The sequence below is a fragment of the Pecten maximus genome, chromosome 15, assembly GCF_902652985.1.
Source record: "Pecten maximus chromosome 15, xPecMax1.1, whole genome shotgun sequence".
NCBI lineage: Eukaryota > Metazoa > Mollusca > Bivalvia > Pectinida > Pectinidae > Pecten > Pecten maximus.
This window is the reverse complement of record NC_047029.1, coordinates 15,662,014-15,688,238: the sequence shown is the minus strand read 5'-3', so window position 1 is coordinate 15,688,238 and position 26,225 is coordinate 15,662,014. Positions and strand designations below refer to the sequence as shown.

The 26,225-nt window shown below is 37.5% G+C and overlaps 1 protein-coding gene across 1 annotated transcript; it reads left to right on the top strand.

The window, feature by feature from the left end:
• The first annotated feature begins 10,789 nt into the window (after window positions 1-10,789).
• Window positions 10,790-22,042, top strand: LOC117343826 (guanine nucleotide-binding protein G(i) subunit alpha-like). Its single transcript, XM_033906346.1, has 8 exons — window positions 10,790-11,276; window positions 13,668-13,710; window positions 14,509-14,650; window positions 17,306-17,457; window positions 17,680-17,808; window positions 18,516-18,645; window positions 20,161-20,314; window positions 21,051-22,042. Exons 1-8 carry the CDS (start codon window positions 11,144-11,146, stop codon window positions 21,236-21,238), a joined length of 1,071 nt encoding a protein of 356 aa, XP_033762237.1. The 5' UTR covers window positions 10,790-11,143; the 3' UTR covers window positions 21,239-22,042.
• Window positions 22,043-26,225: the final 4,183 nt, after the last annotated feature.

Genomic DNA, 26,225 nt, shown 5'->3' with positions numbered 1-26,225 from the left:
GTGGTGTAGTGTGTCAATGTGTGTTAACACTGTGGTATAGTGTGTGTTAACACTGTGGTATAGTGTGTGTTAACACTGTGGTATAGTTTGTGTTAACACTGTGGTATAGTGTGTGTTAACACTGTGGTATAGTTTGTGTTAACACTGTGGTATAGTGTGTGTTAACAAAGTGGTATCGTGTGTGTTAACACTGTGGTATAGTGTGTCAATGTGTGTTAACACTGTGGTATAGTGTGTGTTAACACTGTGGTGTAGTTTGTGTTAACACTGTGGTATAGTGTGTGTTAACATTGTGGTATAGGTTGTGTTAACACTGTGGTGTAGTGTGTCAATGTGTGTTAACACTGGTATAGGTTGTGTTAACACTGTGGTATAGTGTGTGTTAACACTGTGGTATAGTGTGTGTTAACACTGTGGTATAGTGTGTCAAAATATGTTAACACTGTGGTATAGTGTGTTAACACTGTGGTATAGTGTGTAAATGTGTGTTAACACTGTGGTATAGTGTGTCATTGTGTGTTAACACTGTGGTATAGTGTGTCAATGTGTGTTAACACTGGTATAGTGTGTCAATGTTTTTAACACTGTGATGTAGTGTGTCAATGTGTTTTAACACTGTGGTATAGTGTGTCAATGTGTGTTAACACTGTGGTATAGTGTGTCAATGTGTGTTAACACTGTGATGTAGTGTGTCAATGTGTTTTAACACTGTGGTATAGTGTGTCAATGTGTGTTAACACTGTGGTATAGTGTGTCAATGTGTGTTAACACTGTGGTATAGTGTGTCAATGTGTGTTAACACTGGTATAGTGTGTCAATGTGTGTTAATACTGTGGTATAGTGTGTCATTGTGTGTTAACACTGTGGTATAGTGTGTGTTAACATTGTGGTATAGTGTGTGTTAACACTGTGGTATAGTGTGTGTTAACGCTGTAGTATAGTGTGTGTTAACATAGTGGTATAGTGTTTGTAAACACTGTGGTGTAGTGTGTCAATATGTGTTAACACTGTGGTATAGTGTGTGTTAACACTGGTATAGTGTGTGTTAACACTGTGGTATAGTGTGTTAACACTGTGGTATAGTGTGTGTTAACACTGTGGTATAGTGTGTGTTAACACTGCGGTATAGTGTGTCAATGTGTGTTAACACTGGTATAGTGTGTGTTAACACTGTGGTATAGTGTGTGTTAACACTGTGGTATAGTGTGTGTTAACACTGGTGTAGTGTGTCAATGTGTGTTAACACTGTGGTATAGTGTGTGTTAACACTGTGGTATAGTGTGTGTTAACACTGTGGTATAGTGTGTCAAAATGTGTTAACACTGTGGTATAGTGTGTGTTAACACTGTGATGTAGTGTGTCAAAATATGTTAACACTGTGGTATAGTGTGTTAACACTGTGGTATAGTGTGTAAATGTGTGTTAACACTGTGGTATAGTGTGTCATTGTGTGTTAACACTGGTATAGTGTGTCAATGTTTTTAACACTGTGATGTAGTGTGTCAATGAGTGTTAACACTGTGGTATAGTGTGTCAATGTGTGTTAACATTGTGGTATAGTGTGTCAATGTGTGTTAACACTGTGGTATAGTGTGTCAATGAGTGTTAACACTGGTATAGTGTGTCAATGTGTGTTAACATTGTGGTATAGTGTGTCAATGTGTGTTAACACTGGTATAGTGTGTGTTAACATTGTGGTATAGTGTGTCAATGTGTGTTAACACTGGTATAGTGTGTGTTAACATTGTGGTATAATGTGTCAAAATGTGTTAACACTGTGGTATAGTGTGTGTTAACACTGTGATGTAGTGTGTCCAAATGTGTTAACACTGTGGTATAGTCTTTTAACACTGTGGTATAGTGTGTAAATGTGTGTTAACACTGTGGTATAGTGTGTCAATGTGTGTTAACACTGGTATAGTGTGTCAATGTTTTTAACACTGTGATGTAGTGTGTCAATGTGTTTTAACACTGTGGTATAGTGTGTCAATGAGTGTTAACACTGTGGTATAGTGTGTCAATGTGTGTTAACATTGTGGTATAGTGTGTCAATGTGTGTTAATACTGTGGTATATTGTGTCATTGTGTGTTAACACTGTGGTATAGTGTGTGTTAACATTGTGGTATAGTGTGTGTTAACACTGTGGTATAGTGTGTGTTAACACTGGTATAGTGTGTGTTAACACTGTGGTATAGTTTGTGTTAACACTGTGGTATAGTTTGTGTTAACACTGTGGTATAGTGTGTGTTAACATAGTGGTATAGTGTGTGTTAACACTGTGGTATAGTGTGTGTTAACACTGTGGTATAGTGTGTGTTAACACTGTGGTATAGTGTGTGTTAACACTGTGTGTTATCACTGTGGTATTGTGTGTGTTATCACTGTGGTATAGTGTGTCAACACTGTGGTATAGTTTGTGTTAACACTGTGGTATAGTGCGGTTAACACTGTGGTAAAGTGTGTGTTAACACTGTGGTATAGTGTGTGTTAACACTGTGGTATAGTGTGTCACTGTGTGTTAACACTGTGGTATAGTGTGTGTTAACACTGTGGTATAGTGTGTGTTAACACTGTGGTATAGTGTGTGTTAACAAAGCGGTATCGTGTGTGTTAACACTGTGGTGTAGTGTGTCAATGTGTGTTAACACTGTGGTATAGTGTGTGTTAACACTGTGGTATAGTGTGTGTTAACACTGTGGTATAGTTTGTGTTAACACTGTGGTATAGTGTGTGTTAACACTGTGGTATAGTTTGTGTTAACACTGTGGTATAGTGTGTGTTAACAAAGTGGTATCGTGTGTGTTAACACTGTGGTATAGTGTGTCAATGTGTGTTAACACTGTGGTATAGTGTGTGTTAACACTGTGGTGTAGTTTGTGTTAACACTGTGGTATAGTGTGTGTTAACATTGTGGTATAGGTTGTGTTAACACTGTGGTGTAGTGTGTCAATGTGTGTTAACACTGGTATAGGTTGTGTTAACACTGTGGTATAGTGTGTGTTAACACTGTGGTATAGTGTGTGTTAACACTGTGGTATAGTGTGTCAAAATATGTTAACACTGTGGTATAGTGTGTTAACACTGTGGTATAGTGTGTAAATGTGTGTTAACACTGTGGTATAGTGTGTCATTGTGTGTTAACACTGTGGTATAGTGTGTCAATGTGTGTTAACACTGGTATAGTGTGTCAATGTTTTTAACACTGTGATGTAGTGTGTCAATGTGTTTTAACACTGTGGTATAGTGTGTCAATGTGTGTTAACACTGTGGTATAGTGTGTCAATGTGTGTTAACACTGTGATGTAGTGTGTCAATGTGTTTTAACACTGTGGTATAGTGTGTCAATGTGTGTTAACACTGTGGTATAGTGTGTCAATGTGTGTTAACACTGGTATAGTGTGTCAATGTGTGTTAACACTGGTATAGTGTGTCAATGTGTGTTAATACTGTGGTATAGTGTGTCATTGTGTGTTAACACTGTGGTATAGTGTGTGTTAACATTGTGGTATAGTGTGTGTTAACACTGTGGTATAGTGTGTGTTAACGCTGTAGTATAGTGTGTGTTAACATAGTGGTATAGTGTTTGTAAACACTGTGGTGTAGTGTGTCAATATGTGTTAACACTGTGGTATAGTGTGTGTTAACACTGGTATAGTGTGTGTTAACACTGTGGTATAGTGTGTTAACACTGTGGTATAGTGTGTGTTAACACTGTGGTATAGTGTGTGTTAACACTGCGGTATAGTGTGTCAATGTGTGTTAACACTGGTATAGTGTGTGTTAACACTGTGGTATAGTGTGTGTTAACACTGTGGTATAGTGTGTGTTAACACTGGTGTAGTGTGTCAATGTGTGTTAACACTGTGGTATAGTGTGTGTTAACACTGTGGTATAGTGTGTGTTAACACTGTGGTATAGTGTGTCAAAATGTGTTAACACTGTGGTATAGTGTGTGTTAACACTGTGATGTAGTGTGTCAAAATATGTTAACACTGTGGTATAGTGTGTTAACACTGTGGTATAGTGTGTAAATGTGTGTTAACACTGTGGTATAGTGTGTCATTGTGTGTTAACACTGGTATAGTGTGTCAATGTTTTTAACACTGTGATGTAGTGTGTCAATGAGTGTTAACACTGTGGTATAGTGTGTCAATGTGTGTTAACATTGTGGTATAGTGTGTCAATGTGTGTTAACACTGTGGTATAGTGTGTCAATGAGTGTTAACACTGGTATAGTGTGTCAATGTGTGTTAACATTGTGGTATAGTGTGTCAATGTGTGTTAACACTGGTATAGTGTGTGTTAACATTGTGGTATAGTGTGTCAATGTGTGTTAACACTGGTATAGTGTGTGTTAACATTGTGGTATAATGTGTCAATGTGTGTTAACACTGGTATAGTGTGTCAATGTGTGTTAACACTGGTATAGTGTGTCAATGAGTGTTAACACTGTGGTATAATGTGTCAATGTGTGTTAACACTGTGGTATAGTGTGTCAATGTGTGTTAACACTGTGGTATAATGTGTCAATGTGTGTTAACACTGTGGTATAGTGTGTCAATGTGTGTTAACACTGTGGTATAGTGTGTCAATGTGTGTTAACACTGTGGTATAGTGTGTCATTGTGTGTTAATACTGGTATAGTGTGTCATTGTGTGTTAACACTGTGGTATAGTGTGTGTTAACACTGTGGTATAGTGTGTGTTAACACTGTGGTATAGTGTGTCAAAATGTGTTAACACTGCGGTATAGTGTGTCAATGTGTGTTAACACTGTGGTATAGTGTGTAAATGTGTGTTAACACTGTGGTATAGTGTGTCAAAATGTGTTAACACTGTGGTATAGTGTGTGTTAACACTGGTATAGTGTGTCAAAATATGTTAACACTGTGGTATAGTGTGTAAATGTGTGTTAACACTGTGGTATAGTGTGTCAATGTGTGTTAACACTGGTATAGTGTGTCAATGTTTTTAACACTGTGATGTAGTGTGTCAATGTGTTTTAACACTGCGGTATAGTGTGTCAATGTGTGTTAACACTGTGGTATAGTGTGTCAATGTGTGTTAACACTGTGATGTAGTGTGTCAATGTGTTTTAACACTGTGGTATAGTGTGTCAATGTGTGTTAACACTGGTATAGTGTGTCAATGTGTGTTAACACTGTGATGTAGTGTGTCAATGTGTTTTAACACTGTGGTATAGTGTGTCAATGTGTGTTAACACTGGTATAGTGTGTCAATGTGTGTTAATACTGTGGTATAGTGTGTCATTGTGTGTTAACACTGTGGTATAGTGTGTGTTAACATTGTGGTATAGTGTGTGTTAACACTGTGGTATAGTGTGTGTTAACGCTGTAGTATAGTGTGTGTTAACATAGTGGTATAGTGTTTGTAAACACTGTGGTGTAGTGTGTCAATATGTGTTAACACTGTGGTATAGTGTGTGTTAACACTGGTATAGTGTGTGTTAACACTGTGGTATAGTGTGTTAACACTGTGGTATAGTGTGTGTTAACACTGTGGTATAGTGTGTGTTAACACTGCGGTATAGTGTGTCAATGTGTGTTAACACTGGTATAGTGTGTGTTAACACTGGTATAGTGTGTGTTAACACTGTGGTATAGTGTGTGTTAACACTGGTGTAGTGTGTCAATGTGTGTTAACACTGTGGTATAGTGTGTGTTAACACTGGTATAGTGTGTGTTAACACTGTGGTATAGTGTGTCAAAATGTGTTAACACTGTGGTATAGTGTGTGTTAACACTGTGATGTAGTGTGTCAAAATATGTTAACACTGTGGTATAGTGTGTTAACACTGTGGTATAGTGTGTAAATGTGTGTTAACACTGTGGTATAGTGTGTCATTGTGTGTTAACACTGGTATAGTGTGTCAATGTTTTTAACACTGTGATGTAGTGTGTCAATGAGTGTTAACACTGTGGTATAGTGTGTCAATGTGTGTTAACACTGTGGTATAGTGTGTCACTGTGTGTTAACATTGTGGTATAGTGTGTCAATGTGTGTTAACACTGGTATAGTGTGTCACTGTGTGTTAACATTGTGGTATAGTGTGTCATTGTGTGTTAATACTGGTATAGTGTGTCACTGTGTGTTAACACTGTGGTATAGTGTGTCAATGTGTGTTAACACTGTGGTATAGTGTGTGTTAACATTGTGGTATAGTGTGTGTTAACACTGTGGTGTAGTGTGTCAATGTGTGTTAACACTGTGGTATAGTGTGTGTTAACACTGTGGTATAGTGTGTGTTAACACTGTGGTATAGTGTGTCTAAATGTGTTAACACTGTGGTATAGTGTGTGTTAACACTGGTATAGTGTGTCAAAATATGTTAACACTGTGGTATAGTGTGTAAATGTGTGTTAACACTGTGGTATAGTTTGTGTTAACACTGGTATAGTGTGTCAATGAGTGTTAACACTGTGGTATAGTGTGTCAATGTGTGTTAACATTGTGGTATAGTGTGTCAATGTGTGTTAACACTGTGGTATAGTGTGTCATTGTGTGTTAATACTGGTATAGTGTGTCATTGTGTGTTAACACTGTGGTATAGTGTGTGTTAACACTGTGGTATAGTGTGTGTTAACACTGTGGTATAGTGTGTGTTAACACTGTGGTATAGTGTGTGTTAACACTGTGGTATAGTGTGTGTTAACACTGTGGTATAGTGTGTCAAAATGTGTTAACACTGTGGTATAGTGTGTGTTAACACTGGTATAGTGTGTCAATGTTTTTAACACTGATGTAGTGTGTCAATGTGTTTTAACACTGTGGTATAGTGTGTCAATGTGTGTTAACACTGTGGTATAGTGTGTCAATGTGTGTTAATACTGTGGTATAGTGTGTCATTGTGTGTTAACATTGTGGTATAGTGTGTCAATGTGTGTTAATACTGTGGTATATTGTGTCATTGTGTGTTAACACTGTGGTATAGTGTGTGTTAACATTGTGGTATAGTGTGTGTTAACACTGTGGTATAGTGTGTGTTAACACTGGTATAGTGTGTGTTAACACTGTGGTATAGTTTGTGTTAACACTGTGGTATAGTTTGTGTTAACACTGTGGTATAGTGTGTGTTAACATAGTGGTATAGTGTGTGTTAACACTGTGGTATAGTGTGTGTTAACACTGTGGTATAGTGTGTGTTAACATTGTGGTATAGTGTGTGTTAACACTGTGGTATAGTGTGTGTTAACACTGTAGTATAGTGTGTGTTAACACTGTGGTATAGTGTGTGTTAACAGTGTGGTATAGTGTGTGTGAACACTGTGGTATAGTGTGTGTTAACACTGTAGTATAGTGTGTGTTAACATAGTGGTATAGTGTGTGTAAACACTGTGGTGTAGTGTGTCAATGTGTTAACACTGTGGTATAGTGTGTGTTAACACTGTGGTATAGTGTGTGTTAACACTGGTATAGTGGGTGTTAACGTAGTGGTATAGTGTGTGTTAACACTGTGGTATAGTGTGTGTTAACACTGTGGTATAGTGTGTGTTAACATTGTGGTATAGTGTGTGTTAACACTGGTATAGTGGGTGTTAACACTGGTATAGTGTGTGTTAACACTGTGGTATAGTGTGTGTTAACACTGTGGTATAGTGTGTGTTAACACTGGTATAGTGTGTGTTAACACTGGTATAGTGGGTGTTAACACTGGTATAGTGTGTGTTAACACTGGTATAGTGTGTGTTAACACTGGTATAGTGTGTGTTAACACTGTGGTATAGTGTGTGTTAACACTGTGGTATAGTGTGTGTTAACATAGTGGTATAGTGTGTGTTAACACTGGTATAGTGTGTGTTAACACTGTGGTATAGTTTGTGTTAACACTGTGGTATAGTGTGTGTTAACACTGCGGTATAGTTTGTCAATGTGTGTTAACACTGGTATAGTGTGTGTTAACACTGTGGTATAGTGTGTGTTAACACTGTGGTATAGTGTGTGTTAACACTGTGGTATAGTGTGTCACTGTGTGTTAACACTGTGGTATAGTGTGTGTTAACACTGTGGTATAGTGTGTGTGTTAACACTGGTATAGTGTGTGTTAACACTGTGGTATAGTGTGTGTTAACACTGTGGTATAGTTTGTGTTAACACTGTGGTATAGTGTGTGTTAACACTGGTATAGTTTGTGTTAACACTGTGGTATAGTGTGTGTTAACATTGTGGTATAGTGTGTATTAACACTGTGGTGTAGTGTGTCAATGTGTGTTAACACTGTGGTATAGTGTGTGTTAACACTGTGGTATAGTGTGTGTTAACACTGTGGTAGAATGTGTCAAAATGTGTTAACACTGTGGTATAGTGTGTGTTAACACTGTGATGTAGTGTGTCAAAATATGTTAACACTGTGGTATAGTGTGTTAACACTGTGGTATAGTGTGTAAATGTGTGTTAACACTATGGTGTAGTGTGTCAATGTGTGTTAACACTGTGGTATAGTGTGTGTTAACACTGTGATGTAGTGTGTCAAAATATGTTAACACTGTGGTATAGTGTGTTAACACTGTGGTATAGTGTGTAAATGTGTGTTAACACTGTGGTATAGTGTGTCATTGTGTGTTAACACTGTGGTATAGTGTGTGTTAACATTGTGGTATAGTGTGTGTTAACACTGTGGTTTAGTGTGTGTTAACACTGTAGTATAGTGTGTGTTAACATAGTGGTATAGTGTTTGTAAACACTGTGGTGTAGTGTGTCAATGTGTGTTAACACTGTGGTATAGTGTGTGTTAACACTGTGGTATAGTGTGTGTTAACACTGGTATAGTGGGTGTTAACACTGTGGTATAGTGTGTGTTAACAGTGTGGTATAGTGTGTGTTAACACTGTGGTATAGTGTGTGTTAACACTGCGGTATAGTGTGTCAATGTGTGTTAACACTGGTATAGTGTGTGTTAACACTGTGGTATAGTGTGTGTTAACACTGTGGTATAGTGTGTGTTAACACTGTGGTATAGTGTGTTTTAACACGTTGGTATAGTGTGTCAATGTGTGTTAACACTGTGATATAGTTTGTCAATGTGTGTTAACACTGTGGTATACTTTGTGTTAACACTGGTGTAGTGTGTCAATGTGTGTTAACACTGGTATAGTGTGTGTTAACATTGTGGTATAGTGTGTGTTAACACTGTGATGTAGTGTGTCAATGTGTGTTAACATTGTGGTATAGTGTGTGTTCACACTGTGATGTAGTGTGTCAATGTGTGTTAACACTGTGGTATAGTGTGTGTTAACACTGGTATAGTGTGTGTTAACATCGTGGTATAGTGTGTCAATGTGTGTTAACACTGTGGTATAGTGTGTGTTAACATCGTGGTATAGTATGTGTTAACACTGTGGTATGTGTGTCAATGTGTGTTAACACAGTGGTATAGTGTGTCAATGTATATTAACACTGTGGTATAGTGTGTGTTAACACTGTGGTATAGTGTGTCACTGTGTGTTAACATTGTGGTATAGTGTGTCACTGTGTTCACACTGGTATTGTGTGTGTTAACACTGTTGTATAGTGTGTGTTTACATCGTGGTATAGTATGTGTTAACACTGTGGTATAGTGTGTGTTTACATCGTGGTATAGTGTGTCACTGTGTGTTATCACTGTGGTATTGTGTGTGTTAACACTGTGGTATAGTGTGTCAACACTGTGGTATAGTGTGTGTGAACACTGTGGTATAGTGTGTGTTAACACTGTGGTATAGTGTGTGTTAACACTGTGGTATATAGTGTTTGTTAACACTGTGGTATAGTGTGTCAATGTGTGTTAACACTGTGGTATAGTGTGTGTTAACACTGTGGTATAGTGTGTCAATGTGTGTTAACACTGTGGTATAGTGTGTCAATGTGTGTTAACACTGTGGTATAGTGTGTGTTAACACTGTGGTATAATGTGTCAATGTGTGTTAACACTGTGGTGTAGTGTGTCAATGTGTGTTAACACTGTGGTATAGTGTGTGTTAACATTGGTATAGTGTGTGTTAAGACTGTGGTATAGTGTGTGTTAACACTGTGGTATAATGTGTCAATGTGTGTTAACACTGTGATGTAGTGTGTCAATGTGTGTTAACACTGTGATGTAGTGTGTCAATGTGTGTTAACACTGTGGTATAGTGTGTCAATGTGTGTTAACACTGTGGTATATTGTGTGTTAACACTGTGGTATAGTGTGTGTTAACACTGTGGTATAGTGTGTCATTGTGTGTTAACACTGTGGTATAGTGTGTGTTTACATCGTGGTATAGTATGTGTCAGCACTGTGGTATAGTGTGTCAATGTGTGTTAACACTGTGGTATAGTGTGTCAATGTATGTTAACACTGTGGTATAGTGTGTGTTAACACTGTGATATTGTTTCATTTGCCCGACGTATTTCCTATATTTGGGAGTAGTTGATACACATTTCATAACCCTTGTCTTGATTATATAAAAAAAACAGCATAATATATCGATGTTCTATCGCAGAAATAGTTGACTGATATATGTAGAATATCCCGATATACGTATAATCTAGACTATTTTTATGTATCACGTACTACAGGATTATCTATGTCTAAACGTACTATGTATCGTACATGTATATGATATTATAAAGCTTAAAATTTAGCCGATGAAACAATTTCGGCTCTTCTTCTATACACCTATAAAACTAATCTACCACAAATGTAAAACTATTCTACTTCACTTAAGTACGATCTTCATCCCGGTGGAATGAAAACAGCCTCTCAAAATGACGTCAGTTCCGGTCGAACGGAAGTATCCCAGCGTTTGTCAAATTTATCACTGATTTGTGGACGGCGCTTAAATAATGTGTAACAATCCATTTCACAGCTTTAACCTTGTGTATTAACTAATGTGTTATAAGTTGATAAAAGCACGTGACTGTGATCCAAGACAAGTTTGAAGGGATTTGAAGAAGAAACTCATTGTTTTATTTAATTAGAAAAGTGTCAGGTTAAGAAAATCAACTATGAATACCTAGGACGTGTGAATCTCGATGTTTTGTAAGAGAAATTTGAAGGAATCAGTCATACAAGGGTCTTACATTGGATTTGAGGTTTGGCAAGCACACGCCTGGTCCATTTTCGACGTTTTCGGTTGTGGTCTAGCTTATTTGGTGAACTCCGTCCATGCTCGCTTTCACCATGGGTTGTACAATGTCTGCACAGCAAACAGAATCTTTGAAAGAGTCCCGTAAAATCGACAAGCTACTTCAGGAAGATGGCGTCAGAACTCAACGGGAAATCAAACTTCTGCTACTGGGTAAGACTTTAAATATTTAATACTCACGAAATAGACAAACTCGGCAGGGCATGCCGGGATACAAAAACAACATTGTCATATGAAGAATGTGATTCAAATATAACCTTACCAGACAAGAATCGGAGATGAAAAATAATGTGTCGAAATTTCTTCTTTTTTTTCTTTTTCATTATCTTTTATGCATAATTATAGAATATACTGGATTGATAGGGGCTGCTAGGTGGTTAAGGTTCTCCCCACACTTTGTCATCTGCCTGGTACTGACCGTAGGTCGGTCGGTTTTCTCCGAGGACTCCGGCTTTCCTCCACCACCAAATCCAGGCACGTCCTTAAATGACCCTGGCTGTTAACAGGACGTTAAACAAATTAAACCAAATGTACTGCACTGGATTGGTTACTTTCTCTTTTGAATATTGGGCACATAAGATGCCTTAACTTGAAATATTATCAGTACATCAGAAACTCCGAAGCTTTAACTTTGTAATTTCTTGGAGATAAATTCTTCTGACGATGACGTTTTAGCGAGGGGCGAGGGAAAGAATAGTTTAGCTATGAAAGTATCATAATCGAAATTTATCAGACAGAAATTACAATATTCAATTATTTGTCAAAAAGCTTAACTGTATTTTAAACTATTTACTCTAAAGAGCAAGGCACTTCTGGGTGGCGATATTATGTTTACATCTATATGAATTGTTTGAATAGTTTGTTTGTGCCTATGAAATTAAACAACAACAATCAACCATAATATAAACAATTCAATGGTTACTTTAGCGCCCGTACACTGAATTGATAATTGCTTACAGCTCATCTGTTCACTGATCAGGGAGCCTTTTAAACTTTGAATACGCTTACCCATGAACTTTCACAAAACCTTTATTTTATTGTGAATATATAGATTGAAATTCAAGCTATAAAAAACTTCCGGCTTTGTCCACCTTCCCTCATTTTTACATTAACTACACATCTCTGTTAAATATCAACCGTAGTTTTGTTGAAATATTACAAAGGTCTGTACATCACTAACGGAAGCTGTATCATAACGTGCTTAGCATCACCGGAAGTAAATACTTATTCTGAAAATAAACCGGAAAACCCCCTACGGTAACGAGAATTGACGCGTACTTAATTGGAGTTGACCGTTATGTTGTTGTTCTCGTGGTCAGTAGTTAGTCAGGCTTGACCAAGACTTAAAATTCGTGTTTCAGATGTGGAGTGGATATGATGAGACATTATTTAATTCCAGTTTCTTAATTCTTTCTTTATTTACAAATAGAATACATGAATTTATGAAAACGAATATGTATGTCCCTGAAAATTTATAGTTTAGTCATTATAATTTCAGACGATATAACAATGTTATGGTTTTGTTAACATCAGAGAAAATAGATATATGTTACAGTATCCGGATGTCTCATCGTCTGTATTTTAATGCTAATAATGTGTTATGTCTTTGTTCACTCATTAGAGACGACAGGGCCGCGTAGTCAATAGACATATGAACATAACCGCAGGCGAACCGTATACACTGTTATGTTCGCGATTCTACACTATCAGCTCCCACAGTTCCTAACTATTTCGTATAGACTGCCTGTGTCAGCGTTACACTTTATCAGAAAATTCGGTTTAAAGAGTCCTCGTGACCGTTAGAAGTTACTATCGAGACTTCATGAACATTGATGATATAGCGCAAATTTGACTTTTTAAGATTGTTCGTACAGATACACCGGTGCTCTATCAACACAGCACGTTTTGAAAGTCGATTTCGTTAACATACATATACCGGTCATTTCTTAGAACTCTTTTGTTTTACATGAACACTCCGCGACAGCTGAATAGGATGACTAATCCAGGAATAATGAATTAAATAAAGTACATGTGTGTATTTCAAAATATTCCAGATAATGGGCAACATGTTGCACTGGATTCTCTTAAGCATAAGGTCATAATTGTTGAACGTATTCTGTATTATCAAAACAAGGCTAAGTTTGTGTTTTGTAATAAGATATATTTTCAGATCTTCAATAATTTTGATTAGTTCTAAAACTGTTCATTAGTACTAGGTGTCAAATTAAATTAGATTTGAAATAATTTTTGACAAAGGCACGAATGAAGTATGAATCATTTTATAACTATCCATAATTCTAAAATTAAAATGTGTTGATTACGTCCAACTTATCCTTTTATTCTTTTTAAACTAAACATCAAAGCAACGTCCGGTGATGGGCGGACACAGATTAATACAATACACTAGCACGCAGAATTGACAGAATCCAGATACTCGTTTGATGGTAAATAATATATATATATAATTAATGATGGAAGAATATCTTCATGGACTGGAGAATCATAATAAGTTTACTTTAAGATTTGATCTTTTTTTTTCTACAGGATCCGGGGAATCTGGGAAAAGCACGGTGGTCAAGCAGATGAAGTAAGTAATGCTTCCGGTGGGCGTCAATCTGAAAACCACTCGGGCCTTTCCGTCATATCTTCGGAAAAACACGTAAAAGCACTCGGGCCTTTCCGTGATATGAGGAAAGGCCCGAGTGGTTTTCAGATATGGGTTGGCGTCACTCGTCACATCTCGGCCGATTCCGTAACTCCATCTGTTAGATGAAGGGTACCGGAATCGGCCGAGGTTAGCCGAATGGGGTTGGCGTATGTTGTCACGGGCTCATGGCTTCAGTTAACACACAAGGCTTAGAAGTATAACACTTTATCACAAGAAGGCTGTCAATGACACTTTTCCGAGAAACATATATGACGGTGGGGGGGGGGGCACGATTCATGATTGCTTTACAAATACCATTAATTGAGATTAATACCCCGGGTCGACACGAATGATTAGCTAGTTGTTTATTTATTTTATTTTTCTGACATCAGTATTTTATCATTTTAATGCAATTCCAGCATATATGTAGGGCTCTATAACATTCAGGCCACGTGTAACATACAGATAGATATTCTGTTTGTATATTTAACATACTTCTCTCTGTAGCATATCGTTGGCTAATGATACGTAACTTTCGATAGTTCAAAGGCCCGTGACCCTTATGGTCACTTATGGTGATAAAGGACACATAACCCGTCACGTACTGTACATTGTAGTAGTTTAAGGATGTATGAATAGTTTTGACGCATCGGTGTTTTCTCTTTGCTCGCATTATAGTGATAATCATTGAAAACAGTTATGGTTGCCGCTTAATTTTACAAAATTTTCTCATTTCAGGATCATACACGAGGATGGCTACTCCAAAGAGGAATGTCTCCTATATAAATCCGTTGTCTACAGTAATACGTGTGTCTCTCTTATTGCTATAATCAGGGCTATGGGGGAACTCGGCATCAACTTTGCTGACTCGAATAGGCAGGTACGTGATTTCCCAAAGATACAAATATATTGAAATATATGTTTAAACAATTTGAGATTTTCGGGTGATACACCCGGTGCGTGATTATTTCTGAGTCATTAAATGTAGTAATAGATTTGATTCTGTATCATATGTAGTACATGTTGATGTATAGTGTCATAAATAATGTAGTCATTGTATCCCAGATTACATTGCGATCACTACAACCCAAATCCCAACCCCACCCCCTCCCACCCCTCTACTCTCACAATCGGAACACCCCACCTACGTCTGTCGGTTCCGTAGAAACTGTTGTAAAAGGTATTCCGAATGGAGACCACCTCTGTATATACTATAGTCCAATGCGATGACAAGAAAACACCTCTGTACGGTGTACATGACGTCTCCGATTTCTGGAAACAAGTACTCGTGCCAAATTCTATGATAAAATATAAAATTATGAATTTTTCATTTAATCTTCTTAGGTTTAACAACATCTTAAATGAACCAGTTTTACATTTATCATAGAAAGTTTAAATTACTTTACGGAAATATTATTGTGAACCAACAGGATATCATCCCTCGACTAGTTTCCTTCTTGGTGTAGGGTCAACAAACATGCATAATGCATTAATGCAGATGCTAACCTGACAATTACTTGATTGAAAGATATGAGAAGGTTAGATTTATTCATTTAGAATTATTGTTTGGACCTTAAATACAGCATACATTATCGCCGAATATCAGATCTCCAGGTCCATCGGTTTTTAAGAAGTCGTCGTTTAAACATTTTGACACATTAGACATCTGTGACCTTGAAAGTCGATCAAGGTCATTCATAACAACAAAGTATGTAGCTGTTCACCCAAGCATTCAGCAAACCACATATCAGGTCTCTGAGCCTCTTAGTTATTGAGAATGGTATTAAAAGATTTTAGCATATTTGAACCCACTCCACACCCCGAACTTGAATGTATGTCAAGGTCATTCGGACAATTATGATACTTAATTGATAGTTTTTGACTCCAACCTGCCAAAAATTCCAAATCAGGTCCCCGGGGCTTTGGCATTGCTTATTGAGTATTCGTTTGAACATTTTAACATATTTAACTCCTTAGACCTTGAATGATTGAAGGCCAAGGTCATTCATTTGACAGAATTGGTAGCCCTTTACCCCGGAATGCTACACACTCATTATCAGGTCCCTTGACTTCATGGTTATTTCAGGAAAAAAAACCAGTTAATGATTTTAGCATACATGATCCCTGTGACCTTGAAAGTAGATCAGTGTCATTTATTTGAACAGACGTAATAGCCCTTCTCCCGGGAATGCTGTAGGCACAATATCGGATCTCCGGGGGTTTTGATTATTGAAACTATGCCAGTTAAAGATTCTAGCATATTTGAGCTTTGTAATCTTGCGTGTAGGCGAAGGTCATTCATTTGACAGGCTTGGTAGTCTTCATTGCACTATGCTATATACCATTTATTAGGTTCGTGGGTCTCTCGGTTATAGAGAGCCATTTAAAGATTTTAGCATATTTGACCCCAGTGACCTTGAAATCAATTAATGGACATTCCTTTGAACAAACTTCCTAGTCCATTACCGCAGCATTCTACAGACAGAATATGAGGTTTCGGGGCCTCTTGGTTATTCAGGAGGAATCATTTAAAGATTTTAACATATTTGACCCCTGTGACCTAGAATGTAGGTGAAAAGACTTCAACGCTGGAACTAGGAAATGGATTTACTCATGAAGCTCCATCCGGATAAATAATAATACTAACAATCTAATCAAACACTATCATTGATGATATCAGAATATAGTCTGCCAACTCAAAGAAATAGAAAACAAAGATCTCACACGGCAAAATACCCTCAAATGGAATAAACAAGACGACCTCATTATACCAAACACATGTTTACCGGTTAGGTATGAGTTTTGAAACACAACCCGAAAGTTAAGATAAAAAGCCATGGTCAAACCAAATTAAAATTGTGCTCTTTAGACTGAAAGTCACGCAAAAACGCATTACGAAAAGCAATTAAAGAAAGTTTAACGATAAGAAGCAAGGTATGTCAATAACAAGTGCCATAACAGACATGATACAAAAACTGCAATGGCCAACCTTCACAACCTTCATGCGGATTTGTAAATATAAATATCCCATCCCTCTAGACCAAGGAACACGTCACTGGTTCGTTCATCCCCAACTACAGATATTTCAAATGATCCAAATATACATACTCTGTCATTCCTAACACATTAATACCACGGAAGCCTCTTTCCAGCACAATAAGCCAGAATTGTAAACCACCATCATCATTCTTGGCTCTTGTTTATCCTTAAAAATCATTTAACAAGTTGATCTACTTTGTTTTATTGTTACAATAAAAGGAAATGATCACTATCAATCACGCCATGCAGAATTCTACTTGACATTCTATACTCTTTAGTATTGAAGGCGAACATTAAATATAAGCAGACGAGAAGATGGTATGAACGATATATATATATATAAAGTTGGAATTATATCCAAATTTACGGCCGCGTGGGTTTTCCCCGGGTACTCCTGTTTCCTCCCACAGCAAGACCCTCGCGCGATCCCGTCCGGGCTAACAAGCGTGTCAATTAAAGTTTTGCAATTGTTGTAAAAAAGTCAAGTCTACTACAGGATGACGCCAGACAGGTTATGACGTACATGGTAGACGATGAAGATCATTTCCTGGAATTGAGTGGGGCCTTCAAAAGACTCTGGAATGATTCAGGTGTTCGGGAATGTTTCAGTCGCTCTAGGGAATACCAACTCAACGATTCCGCGGAATAGTAAGTGTTTGTGCATTAAAAAATCTATAAAAAAATATTACAATGTATGATATTGTGTTATAGTTCTCTGAATCAAGAGAAGGAAGCTGTTTGAACATATTTCGGTAGTGATTTCTTTTTTGCCCTTTTTAAGATTTTTTGTTAACTGTTGACGAGGTAATGCGTTAATTTTTTATCATAACTGACAACTATTGATATGTTTTACGTCTCTTTTGTAACAAGTTACCTGGACGCTCTGGACCGGATAACAATGCCAGGTTACGTCCCAACAGAACAGGATGTCCTTCGGACTAGGGTCATCACTACCGGAATCGTAGAGACGGCATTCAGCTTCCGGCACTTCAACTTCCGGTTAGTATAAGGTCATGTGATTGTCTTTTAAAGGAAATAAAGGAGGTTGGAACATTGTAAAGTCTACGAAATCTTAGAAGTAGAAACAAAAATCTTTGCCCCTTCGGCACATCAGTTCCTGGATTCGTCCCTGTTAAAATACACAGATTGATGAAGCACAACAGTAAACACTTTTATGTGATACGCGTATGTATTTCTATAGTAGGATACTGACATTGTCAAATTCTAAGACAAAGCATCAGTTGGTAGAAGTGGACTTATGTGTTAACACTTCAATGGCATGCGAGTGTCTCCATCTTAATATATATCGCAGTGTATTCTGTAGTTTCTCTATTTACACCATTGTGATTTTGCTGTAAAATAATGTCTGTAATAGCGAGTTATTGACATCTCTATTTCCACCATTGTGATTTTTCTGTAAAATAATGTATGTAATAGCGATTTATTGACATCTATCTATTTCCACGGATGTGATTTTGCTGTAAAACAAGGTCTGTAATAGCGATCTTTTGACATCTCTCTAAATCCACCGTTGGGATTTTGCTGTAAAAGCAATATAATTGACACATGCAATTATCTAGTTGCGGGAAAGAATATCGTACTAGTCACCAAACAGTGCCACATCAAACAGATTTATACTGAAATATTTTAAGTTAATTATATAATAAAGTCGTTTTGTCCTATATACTTAAGAAATACTATTTCAGCTTGATCGATGTTGGAGGTCAGCGATCGGAAAGAAAAAAATGGATCAACTGTTTCGAGGACGTGACTGCTTTATTTTTCATTGTTGCTATGAACGAATACGACCTTACTCTGCGCGAGGACGAATCTGTCGTAAGTACATGAGAAGTGAACTTTTATTGGTGGCCTCCCCTATGTGTGAGTTAAATGCGTCTGGTGTGTAATCATCTGTGTTTTGGGAGCATGCAGTATGCTTGTGTTAGTTAAAGATAAGGCGAAAAAAACTTCAGAGTGCTACCTCACTGAAGCACATTGCCAAACACACTAAGGGACAGAACCAAGGGCGAACGCTCAAAGGCAAAAAGTGGAAACCCAAACCTTTTTGCCTATTACGAATCAAATAATATGCAATGAAGACCGTGAAGAGGGGGAGAAGTGGGGGTGGGGTGTTGAAGGTCGCATAATGATTATACCTCGACATGGTCATATGGTTTTGTATGTGGAATTCGTCGAAAGATTTTGTCATGGTGAGTTAATTTATGGTTTTTAAAAATTGAGCTTAGCTCTGGTTTTGCATGAGGAGTTCGTCGTATGGTATTGGCATGACTTTTTCGTATGGTTTTGACATAAGCCTATTGTTTTGACATGTAGAATCTGTCGTATGGTTTTGACACAATGAGTAAGCCTATTGTTTTGACATATGGAGTTAGTTGTATGTTTTTGATATAATGAGTTAGCCTATTGTTTTGACATGATGAGTTTGTCGTATTGTTTTGACATGATGAGTTTGTCGTATGGTTTTGACGAGGTGAGTTTGTCGTATGTTTTTGATATGAGTTAGCCTATTGTTTTGACATGATGAGTTGGTCGTATGTTTTTGATATAATGAGTTAGCCTATTGTTTTGACATGAGTTTGTCGTGTGGTTTTGACATAATGAGTTAGCCTATTGTTTTGACATAATGAGCTAGCTTATTGTTTTGACATAGTGAGTTTGTCGTATGGTTTTGACGAGGTGAGTTTGTCGTATGGTTTTGACGAGGTGAGTTTGTCGTCTGGTTTTGACGAGGTGAGTTTGTCGTATGGTTTTGACATGGTGAGTTTGTCGTATGGTTTTGGCATGGTGAGTTTGTCGTATGGTTTTGACGAGGTGAGTTAGCTTATTGTTTTGACGAGGTGAGTTTGTCGTATGGTTTTGACGAGGCGAGTTGGTCGTATAGTTTTGACATGGTGAATTTGTCGTATGGTTTTGACATGATGAATTTGTCGTGTGGTTCTGACATGGTGAGCTTGTCGTATGGTTTTGACATGATGAAGCAGACAGATATTCTCAGATAGACTGATAGATAGTACAGTCAATTTACATTATAAATTAGATATGGAAAGAAGTATTGTATTGCGCATTGTATGAAAAAATGAATATCTTTATCATACACGAATAAGTGTACCGTTAACAGTATGGTTTTACAACCGTATGCCTTACACCATGTTTTCAATCATTGTGCAGTAAGCCATTTGTAATTGTATTACACACACAGCTACACGGCTTACCCCAGATTTTAGATTATTGCGCAATAAGACATTTGTAATCTATAACACGCGGAGTCATATGGCTTACACCAGGTTTCAGATCATTGTGAAGTAAGACATGTGTATTTTTATTATGCAGAGTCGTATGGCTGAGAGTATGAATCTATTTGATTCAATCTGTAACAACAGGTGGTTCGCGGACACTTCTATCATCCTCTTCCTCAACAAGAAAGATCTGTTCGAGAACAAGTTGGAATCGTCGCACCTTTCCACATTCTTCCCAGAATACACAGGTTATATTTTCTTATCTTTTATGATGGTGTAAATGGGATAAAATGTGGGATGATTTCTCGTTTGATTTGTAAGAATATCACGGATATCTGAAAGATGTCTCATTAATTGTAAATGTAATTTGTTATAAAATAATAATTTGATTTCCACACAAGAAAAACTAGGTTTTCGTAAACTCCGTGTAAATGTTGTAGATTGGACTATTTCATAGTGCATGCATTGCATTTATTAAAAGGCATGATATTTACAGTCTATTTATTCATTGCCAGACTGCTTTCACTAGGATTTAGTTAGTGTTGTTAGATATTTAAAATGGAATAATATTTGCATTAATTCACAATAATTTTGTATGGATACATTTATGGGTGTTACTATGGCTATGCCATGTTGAAACAACCGGCAGTTACTATATGGTTACATCAATATTAGGTTTTATGACAAGTTCTTAACAATCGCTCGTTACTATGGCTACATCAATGTTAGGTTTTATGACAAGTTGATAACAACCGCTCGTTACTATGGCTACATCAATGTTAGGTTTTATGACAAGTTGATAACAACCGTGCGTTAATTAATTAATGAGGTTGCCGTTATTTCTGTAATAATTTACTAAGGAACATTTATGTTCAAGAACGTACAGTGAGGTTTAGGGGAAGTCCCTTTCATCAATATATTTGCCGTCTTTTTTTTTGTGGTGAAATTTTGCATTAACCATCTTTTAATTACTATAATCTACAGGCGAAAACGAGTTCGAGCAGGCTGCTAGATTTGTGAGGAAGAAATACGAGAAATTGAACAGAAACAAAGACAAAGTGGTGTACTCACATTTCACATGCGCCACAGACACAAACAATATTCAGGTTGTTTTCACTGCAGCCATAGATATCATACTACAAAGTCAACTCAAAGACGTCTCTCTCATGTGATATACTACAGCAACGAATCAAAAATGTCTCTCTCATGTGATATACTACAGCATCGAATCAAAAATGTCTCTCTCATGTGATTCACTACAGCATCGAATCAAAGACGTTCATCTCATGTGATATACTACACTAACGAATCAAAGATGTTCATCTCATGTGATATACTACAGCAACGAATCAAAGACGTCACTCTCATGTGAGGGCAGTGTACTGAACTTGTGTGACGTACAAAGTATGGACGTTTCTGTCATGCAAGCAAAGTCATTACCCACGATTATCGACAAGACTTAGGCACCGTGTGTCTGAGTAATGTAGTATCATTCAAAACATGTTGCGACACCACTGTATATACTGAAACTTGTAACTTGAGGACAATTCGAGCTCTCTGATGTAAGGGAAAGAGTGACATAATCCTGCATCTGACGTACTGCCGGGGAGCATCCATTATCATGTGATTCGAGAACGGCGGTGTCGCACTGGTGAATGAAGAGTGTAACTCGGCATTTTTTAATGCGACAGAAATTTATTTAATTATATATAGTCTGTTAAATGGATGAAGGGGTTCCGAGTGATGTATAACCAATTACTGTTCTCGTATCTTTTCACTCGAATTGAGGAAATTGTAATTAAACGAAATGAAATTCCGAGGGAACTATTTCACACGCTGTTCTCAGTTTGTATTCCCAGCATCTGTCTAGGAGAGACACGAGTATACAGGATGTACCGAAGAAACGTCTATTTTAATGATATTTAACTGTACCAAATAAATTGTTCGGCATGACATCAGACATGTCTAGAGTAAAATCATCAGTTCATTGTTTTCATTCGTTTAAAATACGATAAGCTTCAACAGGGAAATAGGGGTTTCGAAGTTGTCATGTAAGAAATCCTAAAAATAGTTCTTCTATCTTTGTAGAAGATAAAAGGAATCAATTGATCATGAACGATAACACATGAACTAAATGTTGTGTGTACGTATTATTGTGCCATGTATTGGTCCTTTAGAACCAAATTCAATCAAAATACACCGTTAATAATGTAAACGAGTCATTGTTTTAGTATAATTATTCATTGATATCGCGTGGTAATTATGTTTGTTGTGTGGTATCTATTGTAATTCGTTGGTTTCGTGTGTCCTACTCTTTCCCATTGGTTAAATTTTCACGATATTTACAGAACAATGTGAATATTACTTGGTCATCAACCTTCGCTCGTGAATGGCAATCAGGTAATGTACAGGTAAGGTTCTATAACCAAATACAGCCTCTCGTGATCATAGTGATCGTAAACAAAAATGATATGATAGATAGGTAAAATATTAAAACTGTAATTTTCTTTTTCTTTGATTATATTCGTTGGTTCCAAAATGGTGCAAATGACGTCATTGCATCTTTTGATTTCGACATTTCTAGAACTTGGACCTACTGATCAGTCACTTACACTGAATACTATATAGTGCATCTAGCATCACTGACCAGTCTAAAGAGACCGCAACAGCTCAATGATGGCCCTAGGATCACTGACAAGTCTTTAGGGAACGAACCAGATATATGATGGCCCTAGGATTACTGACAAGTCTTAAGGGAACGAAACAGATATATGATGGCCCTTGGATTACTGACAAGTCTTAAGGGAACGAACTAGATATATGATGGTCCTAGGATAACAGACAAGTCTTAAGGGAACGAACCAGATATATGATGGCCCTAGGATTACTGACAAGTCTTAAGGGAACGAAACAGATATATAATGGTCCTAGGATAACAGACAAGTCTTAAGGAAACGAACCAGATATATAATGGCCCTTGGATTACTGACAAACCTTAATGGAACGAAACAGATATATAATGGTCCTAGGATTACTGACAAGTCTTAAGGGAACGAACCAGATATATAATGGTCCTAGGATTACTGACAAGTCTTAAGGGAACGAACTAGATATATGATGGTCATAGGATAACAGACAAGTCTTAAGGGAACGAACCAGATATATAATGGTCCTAGGATTACTAACAAGTCTTAAGGGAACGAACTAGATCTATGATGGTCATAGGATTACTGACAAGTCTTAAGGGAACGAACTAGATATATGATGGTCATATGATTACTGACAAGTCTTAAGGGAACGAACCAGATATATAATGGTCCTAGGATTACTAACAAGTCTTAAGGGAACGAACCAGATATATGATGGTCATAGGATTACTGACAAGTCTTAAGGAAACAAAACAGATATATGATGGCCCTAGGATTACTGACAAGTCTTAAGGGAACGAACCAGATATATGATGGCCCTAACATCACTGACAAGTCTTAAGGGAACGAACCAGATCTATGATTGCCCTAATATCACTGACAAGTCTTAAGGGAACGAACCAGATCTATGATGGCCCTAGGATTACTAACAAGTCTTAAGGGAACGAACCAGATATATGATGGTCCTAGGATTACTGACAAGTCTTAAGGGAACGAACCAAATATATGATGGCCCTAGGATTACTGACAAGTCTTAAGGAAACAAAACAGATATATCATGGCCCTAGGATTACTGACAAGTCTTAAGGGAACGAACTAGATATATGATGGCCCTAGGATAACAGACAAGTCTTAAGGGAACGAACCAGATATATGATGGCCCTTGGATTACTGACAAGTCTTAAGGGAACGAACCAGATCTATGATGGCCCTAGGATCACTGACAAGTGTTAAGGGAACGAACTAGATATATGATGCCCTAGGATTACTAACAAGTCTTTAGGGAACGAACTAGATATATGATGCCCTAGGATTACTAACAAGTCTTAAGGGAACGAACCAGATATATGATAGCCCTCATATCACTGACAAGTCTAAAGGGAACGAACCAGATCTATGATAGCCCTAATATCACTGACAAGTCTTAAGGGAACGAACCAGATATATGATGGCCCTTGGATTACTGACAAGTCTTAAGGAAACAAAACAGATATATGATGGCCCTAACATCACTGACAAGTCTAAAGAGAACGAACAAGATATATGATGGCCCTAGGATCACTGACAAGTCTTAAGGGAACGAAACAAATATATGATTGCCCTAGGATCACTGACAAGTCTTAAGGGAACGAACCAGATATATGATGGCCCTTGGATTACTGACAAGTCTTAAGGGAACGAACCAGATATATGATGACCCTAGGATTACTGACAAGTCTTAAGGAAACAAAACAGATATATGATGGCCCTAACATCACTGACAAGTCTTAAGGGAACGAAACAGATATATAATGGTCCTAGGATTACTGACAAGTCTTAAGGAAACGAACCAGATATATGATGGCTCTAGGATTACTGACAAGTCTTAAGTGAACGAACTAGATATATGATGGCCATAAAATCACTGACAAGTCTAAAGAGAACGAACCAGATCTATGATGGCCCTAACATCACTGACAAGTCTTAAGGGAACGAACTAGATATATGATTGCCCTAGGATTACTGACAAGTCTTAAGGGAACGAACCAGATATATAATAGCCCTAGGATTACTGACAAGTCTTAAGGGAACGAACCAGATATATGATGGCCCTAGGATTACTGACAAGTCTTAAGGGAACGAACTAGATATATGATGGCCCTAGGATTACTGACAAGTCTTAAGGGAACGAACTAGATATATGATGGCCCTAGGATTACTGACAAGTCTTAAGGGAACGAACTAGATATATGATTGCCCTAGGATTACTGACAAGTCTTAAGGGAACGAACCAGATATATAATAGCCCTAGGATTACTGACAAGTCTTAAGGGAACGAACTAGATATATGATGGCCCTAGGATTACTGACAAGTCTTAAGGGAACGAACTAGATATATGATGGCCCTAGGATTACTGACAAGTCTTAAGGGAACGAACTAGATATATGATTGCCCTAGGATTACTGACAAGTCTTAAGGGAACGAAACAGATATATGATTGCCCTAGGATTACTGACAAGTCTTAAGGGAACGAACCAGATATATGATGGCCCTAGGATTACTGACAAGTCTTAAGGGAACGAACCAGATATATGATGGCCCTAGGATTACTGACAAGTCTTAAGGGAACGAACCAGATATATGATGGCCCTAGGATTACTGACAAGTCTTAAGGGAACGAACCAGATATATAATGGTCCTAGGATTACTGACAAGTCTTAAGGGAACGAACCAGATATATGATGGCCCTAGGATTACTGACAAGTCTTAAGGGAACGAACCAGATATATGATGGCCCTAACATTACTGACAAGTCTTAAGGGAACGAACCAGATATATGATGGCCCTTGGATTACTGACAAGTCTTAAGGGAACGAACCAGATATATGATGGCCCTAGGATTACTGACAAGTCTTAAGGGAACGAACTAGATATATGATGGTCCTAGGATTACTGACAAGTCTTAAGGGAACGAACCAGATATATAATGGTCCTAGGATTACTGACAAGTCTTAAGGGAACGAACCAGATATATGATGGCCCTAGGATTACTGACAAGTCTTAAGGGAACGAACCAGATATATAATGGCCCTAGGATTACTGACAAGTCTTAAGGGAACGAACTAGATATATGATGGTCCTAGGATTACTGACAAGTCTTAAGGGAACGAACCAGATATATGATGGTCCTAGGATTACTGACAAGTCTTAAGGGAACGAACCAGATATATGATGGTCCTAGGATTACTGACAAGTCTTAAGGGAACGAACTAGATATATGATGGTCATAGGATAACAGACAAGTCTTAAGGGAACGAACCAGATATATAATGGTCCTAGGATTACTAACAAGTCTTAAGGGAACGAACTAGATCTATGATGGTCATAGGATTACTGACAAGTCTTAAGGGAACGAACTAGATATATGATGGTCATAGGATTACTGACAAGTCTTAAGGGAACGAACCAGATATATAATGGTCCTAGGATTACTAACAAGTCTTAAGGGAACGAACCAGATATATGATGGTC